General features: G+C 43.9%; 3 protein-coding genes across 10 annotated transcripts in view; all 3 read left to right on the top strand.

The window, feature by feature from the left end:
- Window positions 1-746: 746 nt before the first annotated feature.
- The window catches only part of snx13 (sorting nexin 13), a 37,294-nt gene continuing 19,348 nt past the window's right edge, over window positions 747-18,692 (top strand). Inside the window, exons 1-6 of one of the 7 annotated variants that reach the window (XM_086014906.1) lie at window positions 2,073-2,142; window positions 2,826-2,899; window positions 11,475-11,576; window positions 14,471-14,542; window positions 14,690-14,777; window positions 18,169-18,223. The gene's annotated coding sequence lies outside the window, so the exon portion shown is untranslated. Of the gene's footprint in view, window positions 887-958; window positions 1,015-2,072; window positions 2,143-2,825; window positions 2,900-11,474; window positions 14,543-14,689; window positions 14,778-18,168; window positions 18,224-18,692 lie in introns of those variants that run through there. The other 6 variants (XM_086014905.1, XM_086014901.1, XM_086014902.1 and 3 more) reach the window with 6 other exon arrangements.
- twist1a (twist family bHLH transcription factor 1a) lies at window positions 2,074-11,224 on the top strand. Of its 2 annotated transcripts, none has more exons than XM_086014913.1 (4): window positions 2,074-2,142; window positions 2,826-2,899; window positions 9,313-9,936; window positions 10,754-11,224. In XM_086014913.1, exon 3 carries the CDS (start codon window positions 9,336-9,338, stop codon window positions 9,906-9,908), a length of 573 nt encoding a protein of 190 aa, XP_085871039.1. In that variant the 5' UTR covers window positions 2,074-2,142; window positions 2,826-2,899; window positions 9,313-9,335; the 3' UTR covers window positions 9,909-9,936; window positions 10,754-11,224. The 2 variants fall into 2 exon arrangements, with proteins under 2 accessions (XP_085871039.1, XP_085871038.1); XM_086014912.1 differs by having other exon boundaries at window positions 2,092-2,142; window positions 9,295-9,936.
- LOC147132359 (fer3-like protein) lies at window positions 3,141-9,307 on the top strand. Its single transcript, XM_086014921.1, has one exon. It carries the CDS (start codon window positions 6,301-6,303, stop codon window positions 6,712-6,714), a length of 414 nt encoding a protein of 137 aa, XP_085871047.1. The 5' UTR covers window positions 3,141-6,300; the 3' UTR covers window positions 6,715-9,307.

The raw sequence follows: 18,692 nt of genomic DNA, 5'->3' as shown, positions 1-18,692 counted from the left end.
ATCCTTTGGCCCGGGTAATTAGCTCCTCGGCTCGGTCCCCGAGCCCCAAATGGCGGCAGGTCATAAAGCTTAAGTGTTCCACCAGTCAGAGCTGCGCAACTGCGGCCATTAATCGTCCGACGCGACCCGGGCCAGGGTCGAATCGTATCAAAGCGCTTCAGTCGCAGTTGTACTGACATCCGTGAAATCCCTTTATGGCCCTTTCAAAGGCATCGCTGGGAGATTTTTAGCACCTCTGCTTTGCATCAGCCTCATTTCAATGTTCAGCTCAGGCCTTCAGGTAGGCAAATATCTACTCGGGTTCCAAGGGTCCACACGCTACTATACAAGCCCACACACTATTAACCCAGAACGTAAACATTACTTGTGCTTGTGGAGCCGGATTCCGATATTTTGGGCGTTTCCCTGGCACTGACTGACCTGCTCATGGTAACCACGGCGATTAGGAAGCGATTGGCTGTTTCTGCCAGCTCATGGTTTTGAAAAGTTTTTTTTTTTTTTTTTGGCACCCAAAAGCTAAAGAATTTTTTGTGGGAGGATAACAAAAACCTGTGAATTAACCCGAGATGCTGACTGATGACTGAATTTAGCTTAACGCCCAATCAAAAGATGAAAAATGCTGACGTCAACGAAAGGCAGTAATATACAAACTCATAGAGTTTGAGTTACATAGGTCAGTAGTGCAGATTGGCCCTGGGCAGATTAGGTTGACGTGTCAACACAAAAGAGGCTGAAATCTGATTGGACAAAAATATCTACTGTAACACCCACGTGCATATGCTGGAAGCAGTACGGTCCAGAGAAACAAACCACGAAATGAAGAGACTGAGCTGAATTAAGACAAAAATGTAAAGACATTCCTCCATCACAGGCATCAACGTTGAAGGTGAGTACCTACTTGTTTTTGAGTTTTGCTTCCATGTGCAGTGACTAACTTCCTTTCACGCTTGTGTCGCAGCAAACCCTGGCACCCTAAGACCAGGGTCTCGTTTCTCTGCCATGCGTCCTCAAAGGGTGAGTAGTTCGATTTTACTGCACGCATCAAATGTCCCTTTGCACATGTTAAAATGTTCCATAAACAGCATGCACAGACATGAAAGGTATTTTACCTTGGAACGCAAACATTTAATTTTCATTTCCTATGGGGGAAAAATGGAGTACAAAACAGAACATGCTCACATTTCTTTTATTTTTTTTAATTTTAATTTTTTCTTTGCACTTGATTTTGATTTGACGGTGACAACATACACCTCAGGGACGACTGTTAACAAATATCTCCAATATGAAAATACTCATTTTGACCTCTTAAGTCTAGTGATCCTCTGTGGGTGGAGTAAGTGTATGTGTGCGTCACCCTTTGCAACTGAACCCTGCTGAGGGGGGAGAAAAAAAAAAAAAATCATTTCACAAGACAAATAATACTCGGACTGGAATCCCAAAAAGTCATTTAAATTGAAAAAATGTCTGATAGAGGAGACCAGCCAGGTATAACAAGCTAAGTAAATATCTGGCTCATCTTAATTAAACTAAACAAAGCTAAAAGCTGTTAGTCAGTTAATAGTGATATTGCTGCGATACTGTAAATGATAGTTATGAACAAAGAAAATATGTTGCCCTCCATAAATTCCTTAGTATCATTAAGCTCCCACATACTGTCTATTATGCAAGAAAAGTCAAATACTCCCTCATCCCCCGAGGGATTGCAGTGCACTCAATGGCATGGCCAATAACTAAAAGGCGTCTGGACCAGGCAGCTTCCCTGCTGGGTTGCACAAACATTTTCCTGTTTGGGAGCCACAATGTTCAAAAGAATGAGAGCCGAGCTCACAGGCTCCTCCCTAATGCAGCCATGCTTCAGATTTTTGAAGATTTGAAGATCCGAGGGAGATTACACTCTTTCCACCATATTATCACCCACCAAGCCTTATCAATGACCACATTCGGAATGCTATGACCCTTTTGCATTCCACGACAACTGGCTAATTAATAACGATAGAACTCTTTTACAGAAGACAAATATGATCATTAAAACATTTTTTTTTTTCCTAACAGGACGTCATGTCCCCACCAGTGGGTGAATTTCAGACAACTCCATACTACTAAGCAGCAAAGTGAAATTAACAAAGGCAACATAATCAGGAGGTAATCGCTGTTGTCTAGACAGTTGTTCATAACTGCCGAGCACAAAGGCTACCAATGGATTTTTTTTTTTTTAATCTTATTAACCTTATACAAACACCGGCCACAACATTAGGCATACCGCGATAGCGAGATGTAAATTAATAAATCAAAATTGCGCAACATACAGATATTAATTCCTAAACATCTGGCAATAAAAGTAAAAAAACTCCCAAGTGGAATTGTCAAGTTTGCTCCGTATTAGTCATATATGTGAAGGGTGTACTCACGTTTATCAGATGTTGTAGCGAGTTAGATTGGTTGATAACTAGATTTGTCACCCAGCACGTAGGCACACGCAGTTTGCCGGTTTGTTTTTTGCTTTTGATTGTTTCATATTTTTGGCTTTCAAGGTTTTTCATTTCTGAAAAAAAAAATCCGGTAACATTGCCACCGTGGCAACAGAACTTGATTATTTCTGACAGCTTTTGAATGCAAAGTGGAGACAAATGTGGAAACTTGAGTTTGAAAAGTGGGGCGGTTTGCAATTAGAATTTAGATTTCCCAATGTAGACTAGATTAAAAAAAAAAAAAAAAAATCAATCAGATGTCAGCTTCTATGTTAATAGCAGTTGGACTAATTTCATATTTTCTGCAGAGGCCCTACTAGCTGGCCCAAAATAACTTCCGCATTTTTCCATCCTCAGATTGGTGGATCCGAGGAAAACAAATCCGACGAGGAAACGCATCTGTGGCGATCACACAATCAATAATCATCAAAGTGAGTATGATGTTTTGTTTTTTTTTCTTTTTCCCAATGCTTTTGTTATGTTGTTCGATAAATATTGATTCCGAAGTGAAGTTTACAGTTGAAAATATGATTTGAAAAATCAAAACATGGCACCTTTAGAAAGCTTCTCTCACAAGTGGCCAGGCTCCTTTTGGGTAAATAAACAGTCCGAGACAGCGGAGGGGGGGAGAAGGGAAGGTGTTGACATGTTGTTGGATGGTGGGTGGGACAGCAAAGGGATTTTCAAGTGTGTTGCTGGAGAGTTTAGGCATTGGATTAAGAGGAAGCGAGGGAGGGGTCACCCCGAACGGAGGAGCTGCGGCTTGGCGAGTGGGTGGCGTTGAAGGAAGCGAGATGGAAGGTTGCTGGGTGTGTTGTCGTGGAGATATATGGTAGGCCCGCTGGCTCTCATCCAGCGGCGTCCATGAACCACACACGCTTGCGTGAGCCCCACCTTTAACTGGCCACCCAGCTGTGTAAACATCCCGCGATTGGCGATTGGCCGGCCGCCTCAGCCAGTCCGAGGCGAGGACGCTGTGAAAGGTGAGACAAGCGAGCCAATGAGTCAGTTTGTGGGAAGAAGGGAAAGAAAGACTGATTGGGTTCATGGTGACACACTAAAGAAGTAGAACGTTGGTCAAGAGTTAAACTCATCGACATTACTCACTTCCTTGCCCCTCCCTTTTTCATGTCCAACTCCAAATTAATTCCGCAAGAATGGCCTTCATCAAGTTCGCTGCGTAATTCCCTTTACAGCATCACGCACCATTGCTTCGAGCCTTTGTCATCTCCCGGCATATATAATGACCCAATATGATTATAAGGGAATGCAGAAGGTTGCTTGTAGGTGACCTAGCGCCAAAAACAACATTACTGCACATTGCATGTATGCACTCTATGGGCCACACACGCAGAGGCTTTTTTCGGATGTTTTGCCAAGTGTCTGCGTAAGGAAAAACAAACAGAACAGAACAGATTAATGGCATTTCCATTCGTTTCAATGGGGACGCGTGATTTGAGACGTGGACGTATTCAAAGGATTTTACGGCAAAAACTCCGAAATGAATGCGAGGAATGTAAATCCCAGGATAAAAACAGCATCATTTTAATTCATAAAAATGACTCGCGGACAACTTCCCTGGTGAAAGTTAATTTAGTGAAGTTTTACTTTCCAACACAGGACCTTCATTCACTACCTCCCAAATCTGTCACTCACATTTTTACTGTCCGACGTGATGTAGAGTATATGACTAACATCCAATAAAAGAGGGATTTAGTGTTAAGTGCTCCCTTAGCTGCGACCAGGCATGTGCAGAATGTTGTATTTATGAGCAAAGGTGGGCTTCCAAATGTTTAAATCTGTCTGCAAATGTGTCGTTTTTTTTTGTTGGGTTTCCCCCTCCCCCCCCCCCCCCCCCATTTTTATCGCTTGCACGCCAGATGTCATCACAAGCTTTCAAGTACCACTTCTTTGTTTGGATGTGTCCGACGGCCAATGTTTACTTCCACAAACATTGAGTCACGCCAAAGAAAAAAAAAAAGTCATCGTTCATTTCACACCGCGCGACCGATAATAACGGCGCGGAGCAGGAAGCGGCTCATTATGAGTCCGTCTTGTGTCTTTCCACTCAGACAAAACTGGGATAAACCCCCGTAGGTGTGTTTGCGCGCCTCTTTTCGGGGCTTTACTCCTTATTTAAGACCAATATTTACCCAGCAGCCCCAGGGTGAGATTACCTCATATTCTACCGCCCAGCTGCTCTTTCTCAGCGTTTCCACGACGACCGGCGGAATGTCCCATCATGTTTATCTGCCCGACCGAAAAACAGCCAGGCAGCGGAGGGAGATGATGACAATCCAGTCGTGCGAGCGTGCACAAGATAAACACTCAGATGAGTTCGTATAGAATCATTTGTGGATGCTTTTCCTTTAACCAGCCCGTTTATACCACGGATAACATCTCCAAATAAGCATTTAGTGTCGACAGGTTATAGATAAATAATACAATATAACTCACCCTTATCTGAATGATTTACTGTATGTTCCTCTGTACAAAAACAACTGTGAATAGTTTATTGTATTTAAGTGCATTACATAGCACAACATGTAAAAACAAGTACTATTAAGACATTAAAATCGCTCCACACACACACAATTATGTCAGCAGTCAATGCTGTCAAACTCATTTTTGTCGCAATCAGAAGCCACTATTTGCCTGTTCGACTATTTGCGCTATTCTTTAACGAATTAAAACTAACTGAATTAAACATTTTCTTTTCAATAATATGTTCTATGCGTCTCAACTAGCCGAAACGCGGCATTCTGATTCATGTTGCATTTGTGGAATGTGAGTGAAGCAGCAAAATCCGTTTTTAGCCATCTCAGGGGCGGCCATTTTGTCCCGACTGAAAATGACATCCAGCAATCACGGCTCACCTGCTTTCTCAGCTGAGCCGTGATCGGTTGATTTCCTGAGCCCCGAGCAACCGTGATGTCATTTTCAGTCGGCAGCGAGCGACAAAATGGATGGGCAAAATCGGGAGGATTTGACTACTTATCTTATATTCCACAAACACAATATCAATCAGAATGCCGTGTTTGGACTAAGCGGGGCTAGAAGGTATTATTGCAAATAAAATTTTGGGGTTGACTTCCTCTTTAAAAAAAAAACAAAAGTTAAAGTGAAATAAAGATGAATTATAATTAATAAGTAATCAGGCCAAAATGTTTGATGAAAATTTCGGATGGGCGCCAGGACAAATTTTGATCACTTTTAAGATTGATGTAAACACTTTGAACGGCATCATCATGCTTATGACCAAGCATTCTCTCGGGCGAACACAAATACACATTGGAGGCCCCTTCGGCACCCCCCCTGCACTGTGGACACTCCTCTGCCATGGGAACTGACCGCTATTTGCTCTAATTTGCAACAGAAAGCTTTTTTTTTTTTTTTTTGCTGTGTGGTGACTGTTCGGGAATGTTCTATTTGGTCTTCTCCCGCGGGCTCTTGAAGTGCTAAAAAGTCTGGTTATTTAGCCGGCGAGGTAGGCGGCGACGCGCAAATACGACGGCGTGACCCTCTCGTCAAGAGGCTGCCGTCCTCCAGAAAGCTCGCGAATGGCCTCCAGGAGGACAATCGCGTCACTTGGAGAGCTTCTTCAAGCCGTTTCGGGCATGGGCGCGCCGGGGTGCCGCGTGCAGGTCGCTTCCTGAAAGAGTCGGATGAGGCCTTTTGGACTCCGGCCAAATAGGATCTCGCCCTGTCGTGCTTCATCCGGATTCAGACAAAGGCTGGTTTCTACTTGTGACGGATGCTCTCCTCCTTTGCGATAACGCGCGCGTAAAAAAAAAAAAAAGGGATCTTATCGGCGAAACGTTTGGACTTGGGGATGGAGATGCCCGGTCGACGACTGGACTCCGCCTTGGTCCGCTTTGACGTCGACCTGGTGGATTTCCCGCCCGAGCAGCAGGCGGACGACAGTGCGTCCAGCGACGCGTCGTGGAGCCCGGAGCCCGCTTCGCGCACGGACGATCACCTGGCGGTCGGCCAGGGAGGAAGAGGAGGAGGAGGGGGAGGAAGAGGGCCCGGCAGGTCCAAGCGGAGGAGGATCATCACGGTGGTCCAGCGGCAGGCGGCGAACGTGCGCGAGCGCAAGCGGATGTTCAGCCTGAACGAGGCGTTCGACGCGCTCAGGAAGAAAGTGCCCACGTTCGCCTACGAGAAGAGACTCTCCCGCATCGAGACGCTGCGGCTAGCCATCGTCTACATCGCCTTCATGAAGGATCTTTTGGAGAGCGCTTGATGCCCTTGCCGCCGGAATCGCGATCCATGACAGTCAGCAGCCCCAATTGTGTGTAAAGTCACCAGATGAGACCAAATTGACCAACTAATTCAAATCTATCTTGGATTTATTAGTTTGAATGTTTTTGATGCGTAAAGTGACGTTTAAATCAATAGTCACGCTTCGGTCATAATAATAGGTACACCTGCACATTGTCTTCTATATTGTAGTGGACTTAAGTGAAAGGTTTTTTTTTTTTTTTTTTTTACATTTTGTAACTCAGACTAGTGCAATTTTGTATTGTGAGGATTTACGACTTAAATTAAGAAAACAAAAAAGGGAATAAATAACTTAATTTAATTCAAGTCAATCCAATGGAGATGGCGCCGTATCATCTTTTTGTGTCCAAAAATGCAAATTAATAGCAATAATAATTTAAAAAAACAAACAAAAAAAAAACCATTATGAAATTTGTTGAATTGCATTTCATTGTACAGGAAAGGTGTTTTTAACATTTTGCCCCTCTCAGGTTAGCAAAATAAGGTAAGCAAAAACTTGATTCCATTGCATTCGACTGTGCATGTGTACCTAATGAAGTGTGGATTATATTTCATTCAACTCGTATTGTATTCTCATATTTACCTTTTTTTTTTTTTTTTTAATGAATACAAACCAGCACGTCTACCTCACAGTCCAGACTGGGATTCTTAGGTTGGAAACGCCACCGAGTTCAATGAATTCCAAAAACATGCGTGTTAAAGGCTCCAAATTGTTCCCAAACGTGTGAGTGGATGGCCTTGCAACCAGTCTAGAGTCTCTACCACCTCTCCCTCAAAGTCCGATGGCTCCGGCACCCTCGAGCCGAATGACAGGCAATGCAGAAAATGAGTCGATTTTATCTGCAATTTTACACCAGGTGAGACATCAGGCAGGTGAGGGTGTCTTCAGCACCTTGGAGAGCGAAACACTCTCACCTGTGTGAGGGAAAACTCGAGTCCGAAACTGAAAGTTTGACCGGCACTGTCGCCGAGCTTTATTATCCGTTCCAAGTGCAAATAGAGATTTGCATCACAAATAGGGGTTGGATATTATCTTTGACGCTGAGGTGTAAATTGGCTGATGCAGAGCCTGTTGCGATTAAATGTCTTCGCAGTATTGGTCGACCGTCGCAAAAGGGACATCGTTGTCACTGGCCTCAAATGGACTGCTGACATTGCAACCTGAGAACGTTCCTGTTCCTGTACTGTACCATTTTTTTTCTATTGTTGCAGAGATGGCAAAAATACTAATAATCTGTACTTAAGTAGAAGTGCAGTACTTTGGTAAAAATAAGGTCAAAGTCCCAATTCAACTCCTGTATTTAAATAGAGCATAGACTCTGAAACGTGCAACAGAACCAACACATTTTTCCTTGTAACCTTATCAAACAGAGGTCCTCAATCCTGTTCCTCGAGGTCCACTGTCCTGATCCCCTTTTGCAACACATCACATCAAACGATCAGATAATCAGCAAGGTTTGCGGAAGCTGGATATCGATCCTGATCGTTTGAATCGGGTGTGTCGCAGCAGGGAGAGACAACAGGCAGGACAGCTGACCTGTTGAGGAACAGGATGCATGACCCCTGTTATAGATTAATGGATGGATGATAACTATATGAAAAAAACAATATTTTGATAACCAGTCCTTGACTTGAAATTTTGAGTTCACCCAACACTTTTATTTTTTTTAAATTATGATTATAGCAGTGGAGGCAACTCAGTTACTTCCCATGACTGTTTTTTGGGGGGGTGGGCCCCCCAGTTGAGTGCAGTCATTAGGCATATGGAGGATACATTGCCGTAGATTGGAGAATACATTAATTGCACTTTGAAGGACACCCCTCCCTATCTCTGACAGTTCCAGTACACATTGCACCTTGAGGAGTTGGTTTGTACTCTTGACGCTTGGGGGACGTACACAGCTTGAGAGAGCACATGTAGAACCATGCCAAGGGAATCATAAGTTAGAATGGAGTCATCGGGGTGCTGTACATTGTGCCAGATATCTTCGAGCCAGGAATCATGTTTGGAAACTGGAATTGGCTGTCATGACTTAATTCGGACGAAGGGTAAAGACGATAATAGAGACGTTTGACTATGTACAGATATGCATACGGGATATATGCGCGTATATCTTTTTAAAATGCATTGGCACATTTACAGGAAGTTATAGAAGTGGGCAAGTTACGAAAAAATGAGCATCAGTAAAGAATATTCAGCAGACATTTAGTGCGGAAATGCTCCTTGAGAAAACGCCCACAAATTTTGCGCACAAAGTTACAAAAACACCACCACCCCTTTGTCTTTTTTCGCATTCAAGCCCCATAGTCTTCCTCTGATATTAACGCGAGTTATTCCTGCAGTGGTATTATGTTACACCCCTTCCCGCCCAATCACAGCGCTCCCCAAAATCCTCCATCTCGCTCCCCACTATAAGAGAGTGGGAGACACCTCTCCGTGCACGGTGCACCACATTTGCTTTTAAATCAGCACGGACCACTATATATCTATATATTTTTTTTATTATTTCTGGTCACGTGGGCTTTGCGAACTGGAATAAAGAGGGACAACTGGCTCTAGAGCATTTCGGAAGGCTTTGGAGAATGCGGGAAGACGACTCCTCCCCGATGGACAGTGCGGGGAACAGTGAGGAGGAGACCGAGCGGCAGCTGCCGAGGAGGGGCGCCAGGAAACGGCGGGCGGCGGCGGCGCGCAGGAGCACAGACGAATTGGACGACGGCTTGGACGTGGAGATTCCCAAGAAGAGATGCAGAAAGAGTTGTGAGCGTGGAAGCGCGAGTGGCGGCGGCGGCGGCAGCGTGGCGAGCGAAAGCAGCGAAGCCAGCAGCAGCAGCAGCCCCGCTCGCTCCATCGACGATCTGCAGAACCAACGCGTCATGGCCAACATCCGAGAGCGCCAACGCACGCAGTCGCTCAACGAGGCGTTCACGTCGCTACGGAAAATCATCCCCACGTTGCCGTCGGACAAGCTCAGCAAAATCCAGACGCTCAAGTTGGCCGCCCGCTACATCGACTTCCTGTGTCAAGTTCTGCAGAGCGACGAGTTGGACGCGCGGGGCTCCAGCTGCAGCTACGTGGCGCACGAACGTCTCAGCTATGCCTTCTCCGTGTGGAGGATGGGGGACGCCTGCTCCGTGTCGACCGCAAGCCACTAGTTGGGCCCGTACTGGACGGGACAGCATGGTAAACTGGATTTAACTCTCTCGCAACTTTTACGCACAACCTCATGTAATGTACATTCAGATTTGGAGTTGGGATTTAATATCCCGTTTGAGCCCATCAAATCTAAAACAACTGTGGGCAAAGTAAGGCCCGGGGGCTACATACGGCCCGCTCTGTTCTTTAATCCGGCCCGGCGAGCACATACAATAGAGGGCTGCAGCTTTTCATGCATTCATCTATTTCCTCCTAAAGTTGTTACTAAAATCTATTCATTCATTTTATTCATGGCAAAAAATAACTGGTGTAATGAACAATTTTACATGTATCATTTATGCACCATTTTGAAAAAAAACAGTGTCAGGAAGTTGTTGATTAAATCAATTTAAATTGAATATAAAAAAATATATAATTAAAAAATTAGCGTTTTTTTCACTATCCTAACTATGTCAATGTTTTACGTATTTTAAATTACACTAAAAAAAATACTTTATTCGATCATGTACATTGGTATCGCACGATCCAAATGTGATTTTCACCTTTTTTCACTTTTCACCTCTTTTGGAAAATGATGAAATATGTTTCATACATTTTAGTTGTGTGCCACATGTTAAAACTAAGTACATTCATTTGACTTTTTTTTCAATTTATGACCTGCATGGAACTCCTACGTGGCCCTTAAGCACAAAAGTTTGACCGCCCACAAAATTTATAAATGTTGCTTTACAACAAAGACATGTTTACCATACAATTAGAAACATAATTAATTCAAATGTCAATTTGTCAATTCCAAATGTCAATTTGTGAGCTCTTCCAAATGACAGCAATATTTCTTCGACAGATCATCCACGTTGAACAGCGAGTGGCTCACTCCACCTCTCCTGACAAGACTGAACCACGGAACAGCGCAGCTGAGGCCCAGCTGCTGAGCTTCATTCCTCCTCCGAGAGCGGGATGTGCGATATTTCCCGTTGCAGGGACTGTTATGTTTGCAAGGGAGCACTTATAGGACAAGACGGATATGAAGGGAGACCACTGCGACTATATGAATGTTGTAAAAACAAAATGAGCTTGAGGAACTTGCTCTGTTTTGAAACGGGAGAGAAACAACACAATTCCTTTTACATTCCTCGTGACAATGTTTCACAGCAAATGGAGTATTTGTATTTATTTTTCTACTGGTGAGAAATCCGTTTGCCCCAATTAAATAAGGGAGTTATTTATTTTGGGGTACCACAGAATGCTGAATGGATCTGTAGTCTGCACATTCTGAACCTTGTAAATATTTTGGTAATAAACAAAATGAAAGTAACTTTGCCGGGAAGTATTCATTCATTTGTCCCCCAACAATAATAAACTGTTGATGTCCCCCCCCCTCCTGAAACTTACCTGAAAGTATGGCAACAAAGTCATTTCCGTTGGCTTTGGCCTTTTCCAGTTAATCAAGAGCGTTTATTTACTTTTGTTGTAGCAGAATCCCCAGCTAACTAAGCCACGGTGGAGGGGGTGAAAGAAAACATCTCATACCTCCGGATTACTCTGACGTTATTTCTTGCACTCAGGGATCTGCGAGCGCCGTAATTGGCTGCTGGGCTGTTTGAACGGAGCGGCTGTGGAGCAGTGGGAAGCTGGCATGATATTCCCAGATGTCCTCCCAGTCGCAGGTCAGCATGGGAGACTCCCGCAGGTGCTTTTGCAGTTACCCTCACGTTACGGGTCAGGCGCCAAAATGCTGCGATTACACATACCTGAAGAGGAAGAAGCTCGCTAGCTAGCTAGCTAACTAGCTAACTAACTAACTAGCTAGCTAGCTAACTAACTAACTAGCTAGCTAGCTACGCGCGAGCCACGGAAAAGCTATATTGATCAAGGAAACCGGGTCGCCAACCTTTCTTGAGTACTAATTCATGCGAAAGGCTATCGATTTGACACTTCTGAATAGGGCCTGAATGATAATGAAAAATAATCCAACCGGGATTTGATTCCCCCTTGAGATTGCCATTTAATATGTGATTTCTTTTTCAAGGTCCATTACAATAATCAATTGTTCAGCACTACTTGTGAAATAACAAATTTGCTCAAATTACCTTTAATTAGGTTCCTATTAATAATGACAGTCATTTGCGTGAAGACACTAAACATGTTTGCGCAATATGTATCAAGAATTGACCATTTAGAATTAACTTTATGACTATAAATCTACGCAAGTGCTTTTGTTTAAATAATCACTTGTACAACATCCCAAGCAAATCGCAATGTGCCACCGCTGCTGAGCTATTTTTAGAACAGGCTCATGTGGGGCTGCTGTGGGCACCATGCTGTTGACGCCTGCCATCATTATCGATGTCATCAAAAAAAGTTATTACACTATAGAGCTCATTAGATTGTGTGCGTGTGTGCGCCTAATGTTGTGACCAGTGAGTCCAATCCATCATTATAAATCTTAAAGACCCTGTACAGTGAATTCAGAGATTTGTCTCAAAATACATTACACATGTTTTGAATATTATTGCTGAAAACATCGACTAAGAGCTATGTAGTACTGAATTGTGATGCCAAACGTTGTGATGCGAAATGTTTTTCACCATTTTAGTTTTCCGGACTTTTTGGGCGTGGCTGAAATGGGACTTGGCACAAGTCTCCCAGGAAAAGGGATATATTGCAGCTTTTAGCTTTAAGCGGGAATGTTTTTGTGGCTGGAAGACTAAGTAGCATCCATTTCCCAGGTGGTAGAAGTGTAATTTGATTGACATATGACGGTGGGGCGTGGTTTCAGCATTTGAGAGTGGAGAGCTTACTGAAGCCTCAATTTATATACACTGGGAAAAAAAAATGCTGTGCATCATTCACTCAATTTTAAATTCTTCAAGCGGTGGCACGAAATATAATTATCTGAATCCAGATACATTTTTTTTAAGTGTGCACCAGGCTCCAGATTATTTTTTGTGCACCCACCTGATGAAATACAGTTGAGTAAATCCAACCATTTTTTTCCAGTGTATTTGGCAAATTGTTTTTGGTATTCAAAGATTTGATGTCAAATTCGGTTTTCGGATATGGACTTCTGTGTAACCGCGGTACAAAAAACAAAAAAAATGCTGACATTATGATCAACCAGGCACACACTTGAATGCCAGAGGTGAGCCAAGCGATGCTATCAGCCAGAAAAATCGAGGCAAATAACGGCAGCATTGCTGCGTTTTTGTTTTTTTTTGTTTTTTGCATTGCGGCTTGCGTGCAGAAGGTAAAGCCATCAGCTCTGACCCGAGGCCCTTTACCAGCCACCGGGGGAATCAATTCCCACCCGTGGCTCACCGTGGCAGTGTTATCTTAAACTTGAGGCCGTTGCTCTGACATGCAGGAATGTCACCTCCGAGGCTTCCAAACGCACACGCAAACAGGTCCGGCTACACACATTTAGGTTATAGCCACGCACGAGGAGATTTTTTCACGGTCGAAACATTCCGCAGTGAGAGACGGAACGAAGGTTCTTGCGCCTTAACCCCCCCCTTTTGACGTCCGAAGCTAAAGGGATGACTGGTTGTTATCAGCGTGAAGGGCATCTGGCTATCTGTTCTTAACAGTGCACAGATTTACAGGCTCTTTGATGGCTGAAACACACACCGTCTCCCCAGCCGTTAATCACCATTTCGATTGGCCCGCTTTGGATTTGCTGTCCTTAAACTGATGTGAAAGTCAAAGGTGCCGCCCGCGTTTGTTTTGAACATGACAAGCCGTGAATCTTCGCCCAAATGAACTTGGCGCGGTAGTCTTTGTCGGTTGCGTTTCAGCCTCTTATTTCCGCTTGACTTCCTTCAGCTTTGCGTCTCGCTCACTTCCACCTCTTTTATTTTTTTATTATTATTTTTTTTTGAAGTTTCCCATAACACGGTAACAAGCCCTGGTTTACATTAACCCTCAACACCACAAGACAGCCGAGGGGGTTGGGCTCACACGCACGCGCACACACACATGCGCAGCTTATTTTGCATGCAGGACTGGACTCCATTAGAGCTAATTATCTGTTTCATCTCAACTCCAAGCAGTGTGTGTGTGTGTGCCCAAGTTGAAGTTAGTGTGCACGTGGTCTCTTTTTATTTGCATCCTGCCGCTTTTGTTTCCCCGTCTCAAATCAGCACACTTACCTCAGGGCTCTCGGTACCCCTTTTTGCATGCCGCGGAAACACCGTGATGGCTAAGGCACAATTATGGCAATCATTTTGCACGGGAAATTTCTCACAAAGTACAATTTTGACAGCGGTGTCGTGGAAAAGATGCAGGATGCAGCTTCATGTTGACAGTATGAGTAGCGTTTGGATTTTAAATAGAACCTCCTCACACGAAGGCTGTGCATACTGTCTGCGTCTTTGTCCTGGCTGCTCAGTACAATATGGCCACTAAATCATCAAATCAACAATAAAAAAAAAAAAATTAGACAGTGAGAAGTGGAACATGTCTGCGTCATTTTGGCGCCATCAGAATGAAGGGTGAGTACAATTTATGATGTTTTATGTTTCATGACACAGTGGGTAACTAACTTACTTCTCCCACTTGACAGCTCAGAAGTGTTATCCATGAAGCAACTCCACTTCACTTAGATGCTTACAAGTCTGCCAAACGTCATCCAAGGGTGAGTAGTTTTTATTTTTCATTTTGCCGTGAGCAGAGAAATCCCAAATTGTCTAAAAAGGTACAAAAGAAGCTCCGCAACTCACACCAACGTAGCTCTTTGGAAAATAGGTTTCAATTGGATGAATGCGAAATTTTTGCCAAGCAGGTCTCAAGCCAAAAAACAAGTGACTCGAGTTAAACGAAGACAGTGCGAAAAGGAGCAGACATCTTGCGACATCTTCAGAATCCACAAGGTAACGGCCCGTTAAGTCCTAATTAAGGGGCAGGATTGCTTCGGGGGCTTTATAAAACAGGCGGGGAAGTGACACAGCGGAATTGAACGCACATTCCCCAATTAGTCGGCAACTCACCCAGGCATTCCCTGAGGGCGGCGCCAACTGCACCCGTCATCCCTGACCTGCGGCCTCTTAACTAACCCTGTCGCCCACACTGCCACGACCTCCGGCAGCAGGAGTGTCAGCCATCTACCGCCACAAAGTCACTATTCGCTGGACAGGCGGAGGTGTGTCGGATTGAAAATCGTCCGATCAGACAACATCCAAGTGAGAAAACAAAGACGCCGGGCAAATGAAGGGAAGGAACGTACACGAAGCCTCTCGGTTGCCCCGCCCCGGGGGCTGTTTATCTTTCAGATTGAGTTAAACGCAAGCCTCTTCCAACCGTCCACATACCAGACAATATCACAGTGGCTCAGCTTTAGGAACATAAACATACAAGCTTTATCAAAGGCCAGCGTGGCTCTTTAAAACGCATTGGCTCTTTCTCCTAACTTAATTTACCGCGGCCTTTACGCAACGCTGCTTTATTGGATTTAAGCTGTTTGAATATCTTATTCTGCCTGAAAATGGGGGACTTTCCGGGTTCGAGTGATGACTCTATTTCCGTGTTTATTTTACACTGGCGGGCTCATTGAAAATTATCAGACGTTTTTTGGAAACAATTTTATTTTATGGCAAGCACTTTGTGTGCTAGTCTAGTCCATTGACTGGTTTTTTTTTTTTTTTTTTGCCTTGTGCTGAAAAAAAATGTTGCCTTTCCACTGACTGTTTGCATCATCCGGTGTTATGTAAAGTTTTGCGGGTTTTTCTCCCTGTTGAATGCAATAACAGTTTATTGGCGTTGCGAGGGACCCGTTCGCGAGGGAGGGGCGACTTGGCAGTGTCGGTCCAAGGGAAGCTACAGTACAGTATGCCGGGAGAGAACGAGAGCCTTCCCTCTGGTCTTCAGGGTCGGGTGGTCTTTTTTTTTTCGTCAAGCACCCTTTTTTTTTTACTTCTCCTTCCTTAATCCTTCTCTAATATGTTGCCATCTTTTCTGCCTTTCTTTCTCCCGGCCTCAAATCCCCTCCTCTCCACCCTCCTAATATCTGCAATATCATCTCCCCCTTCTAATTTCCTCCTCAGCACACGAATACAAAAAACACCCAGTGCGCCTCGGCATTGACTTCTTAGAGTGGTGCCGCGGTGGGTGATTGGCCCTTGAAAAACGAGGAAAACCACACCAGACAGTCAAAGATGCCGCAACTCTTAGAAAACAAAGTCTTGCTGATTCAGTGATTAACGCCCGACTAAGAGCGTTTTTGCTGACTATTATGACTTGTGCGTTTTACAAACCTGCCTTTTGTAATCTAACGACTCTTTTTCTATCTTTTTTTTTTCTTTCTGTGAGCTTCGAAAAGCAGTCTGGTAAATAAGTGCCAAAGTCCACACGCATACGCACAAAGTGCAGACGTGGGACAACAGGAAAAGTGTAAAGTAACACCACCTGAAAGAGGCAAAAGGTCCCCTGAGACCAAAAGCTCATATAAATGCAAGGCGGAACACATAAACACTGGAGTGTGTGTGCGCATGTGTGCCATACCCGTTTAGGGTAAAGACGTTTTTTTTTTTATAGCAAATGCAAATTGCACAGTGTTTATCAAATAATAAGCAACACACCACTAGGGCGGTCTATAAAAGCCGCACCTGCATCCCGATCGATCCCAATCGTGTCCGTATTGGCGAAAGAATGGTTTTCATCGACTGCTTTTATGCATAGCTTCTGCTTTACTTCATCTTCTTTACTACTTAGTAAAAAAAAATCCAAGGGCCCCATCGTCAGGAGTTGGCACAGGATGCGGACCCTCCCCCTAGCGCGCATTGGTACACTGAAACCCGAGCCGCGGGAAGTGGCCCTGCGCATCATCACGTCAAGGCAGACAAATAACTCACCGTTTGAAAAGTGCTCTCGTTCTGCCTCTTTCCTTTATTTTCTCTTTCCTCTCCATCGCTCAACTCTTGTCGTCTTCATCGTCTTTTATTGTTTTCCTTTCGGCTCTCACGAGGAGTCACCAAACCGTCGAAGGGGGGGGGGCGTGTAAAAAAAAAAACCCTACCTGTGTTATCTCAATACGAGCTAACATTTAAACTCAAAAGGAGCTGCGGCTGGCTGGGGTTTAGTCGGCCCCCAAATTCCAGGAAATATTTTCTTGCGCCATTCCCTGAAGATTTGCGGTAGTCCTGCCCACAATATCCCTATAATGTTTGAGGTGGAATTTCCACAAAGGATAAAAAGCAGGTTTATTTGCACAGTTTGGAAAAGTGAAACATTGATCTTCCTTATCGCTGCGTGGTTGTATTATTTTACCTTGCAAATGCAACTGTGAAAATGCCGCGGGAGGGAGCGATATTGTGCTGATTTGAAGGGGAGAAGAATGAACAAAAAAAAAAAAAAAATACTTTAGCATAATGGAACAATATGAGCCAGCGTAGATTAATATTTGCCAATTGGTGTTGAGTGTTAGCGATCTGATTGACTAAAACATTGAGGACAGACTTTACTTTGTAATGGAGTGTTACTATTAAACGAAATGTTATCGGTTCAAAGGTTTATTTTTTTTGCGATGCGGTAGGTGCCAAACAAATGACTGACACCGCATAAATCAAGCCTTCTGTCGCTGTGGTTTCTTGTGTATCAAATTAAAGGCACAAGATGAGGTGGCGGATTTTTTTTTTTTTTAAACACATTTTTCACTGTCAAGTCATAAGGACTGCTTGTGTAATTTATTGACATTTTTCCAGCCCCAAATTCTAAATTGTTCTGTATGACTTTAGGGGCTTTTAAATTTATAGGCTACACTGCACTAAGACGTAAATGAATCAAATGCTGATGCAGAATAAAATTAGTCCGAATAAGAATGACGCAGTCTTTGTGCGCCAGGAAGTGGCCACTTTCCTCCCCTTGCCACCACTGTGACAGTGTGAATTAAGCTGAGGTCAACGGGGAGAAGGCAATGTTAAGTAGCGTTTGGAAGAATAGCATCCAAAACTCTCTTACCCCTCGGGTAACTGCCGCTTGGAACAATTGGGGGCACACACACACACACACACACATGCTGAAGTAAACATCTTGCTGCTAAAATACTAAAAGTGCCCTGAGGAAGTTGGCCCGGTGGCCTACCAGAGTGACCCTTGTTACCGAGGTGATTAGATATCGCAATGCCTCATCTGCAAACATTTAGCCAGTGTCACCCCTAATCTGCATTGTGGCACCCTGACACCACGGGCAACACACCCGAGGATGTGACAGGATGAGGACATTTGACAAATGTCACGCAATTTACATTTTCTCCCTTTCTTCTACCAGGTTTCCAGTTGGCGAAGAATGAAGTCATCTACAAGACACGCTACAAAGCTATGAGGTGGATTTTTTTTTTTTGTGCGTGAGTGATAGTGAGAGATTTTTTTTTTTTTGTGTGCAGGAGGTTTTTGTGGGGGAGATTTGTTGTTGAGTCTGAGAGTTGGTTTTAAATTGTGATAGTGCTCTTTGGTTTTTGGCCGAGTTTTTATCATATTCCCAAGATAAATTATAAGTGCATTCAAATTCAAAGTGTATCGAGCATGACTTTTTTTTTTTTTTTTTTTTTTTTTTAAATCATGAAATTACCGTAGGTTGTCACATTCCACCTCCTCACCCCTGACCCCTGACACACCGGTCTTCTTCCTTTAGGCCAAACCATCATGACCGCCACGCATTAGGTCACTCATTGGCTTACTGCAGTTGGGCTGTACGTTCACTCTGGAAGCAAGTCAATGACTCCTTAGAGGGACATTAATAATTCACTTGAGGCTCCGCAGTGCATGGAACATTCATATGTTCTCATGTATATG

Source organism: Filicampus tigris, chromosome 18, assembly GCF_054856515.1.
Source record: "Filicampus tigris isolate MCC_2025a chromosome 18, RoL_Ftig_1.0, whole genome shotgun sequence".
Taxonomy (NCBI): domain Eukaryota; kingdom Metazoa; phylum Chordata; class Actinopteri; order Syngnathiformes; family Syngnathidae; genus Filicampus; species Filicampus tigris.
This window is presented reverse-complemented; position numbering and strand designations above follow the sequence as displayed.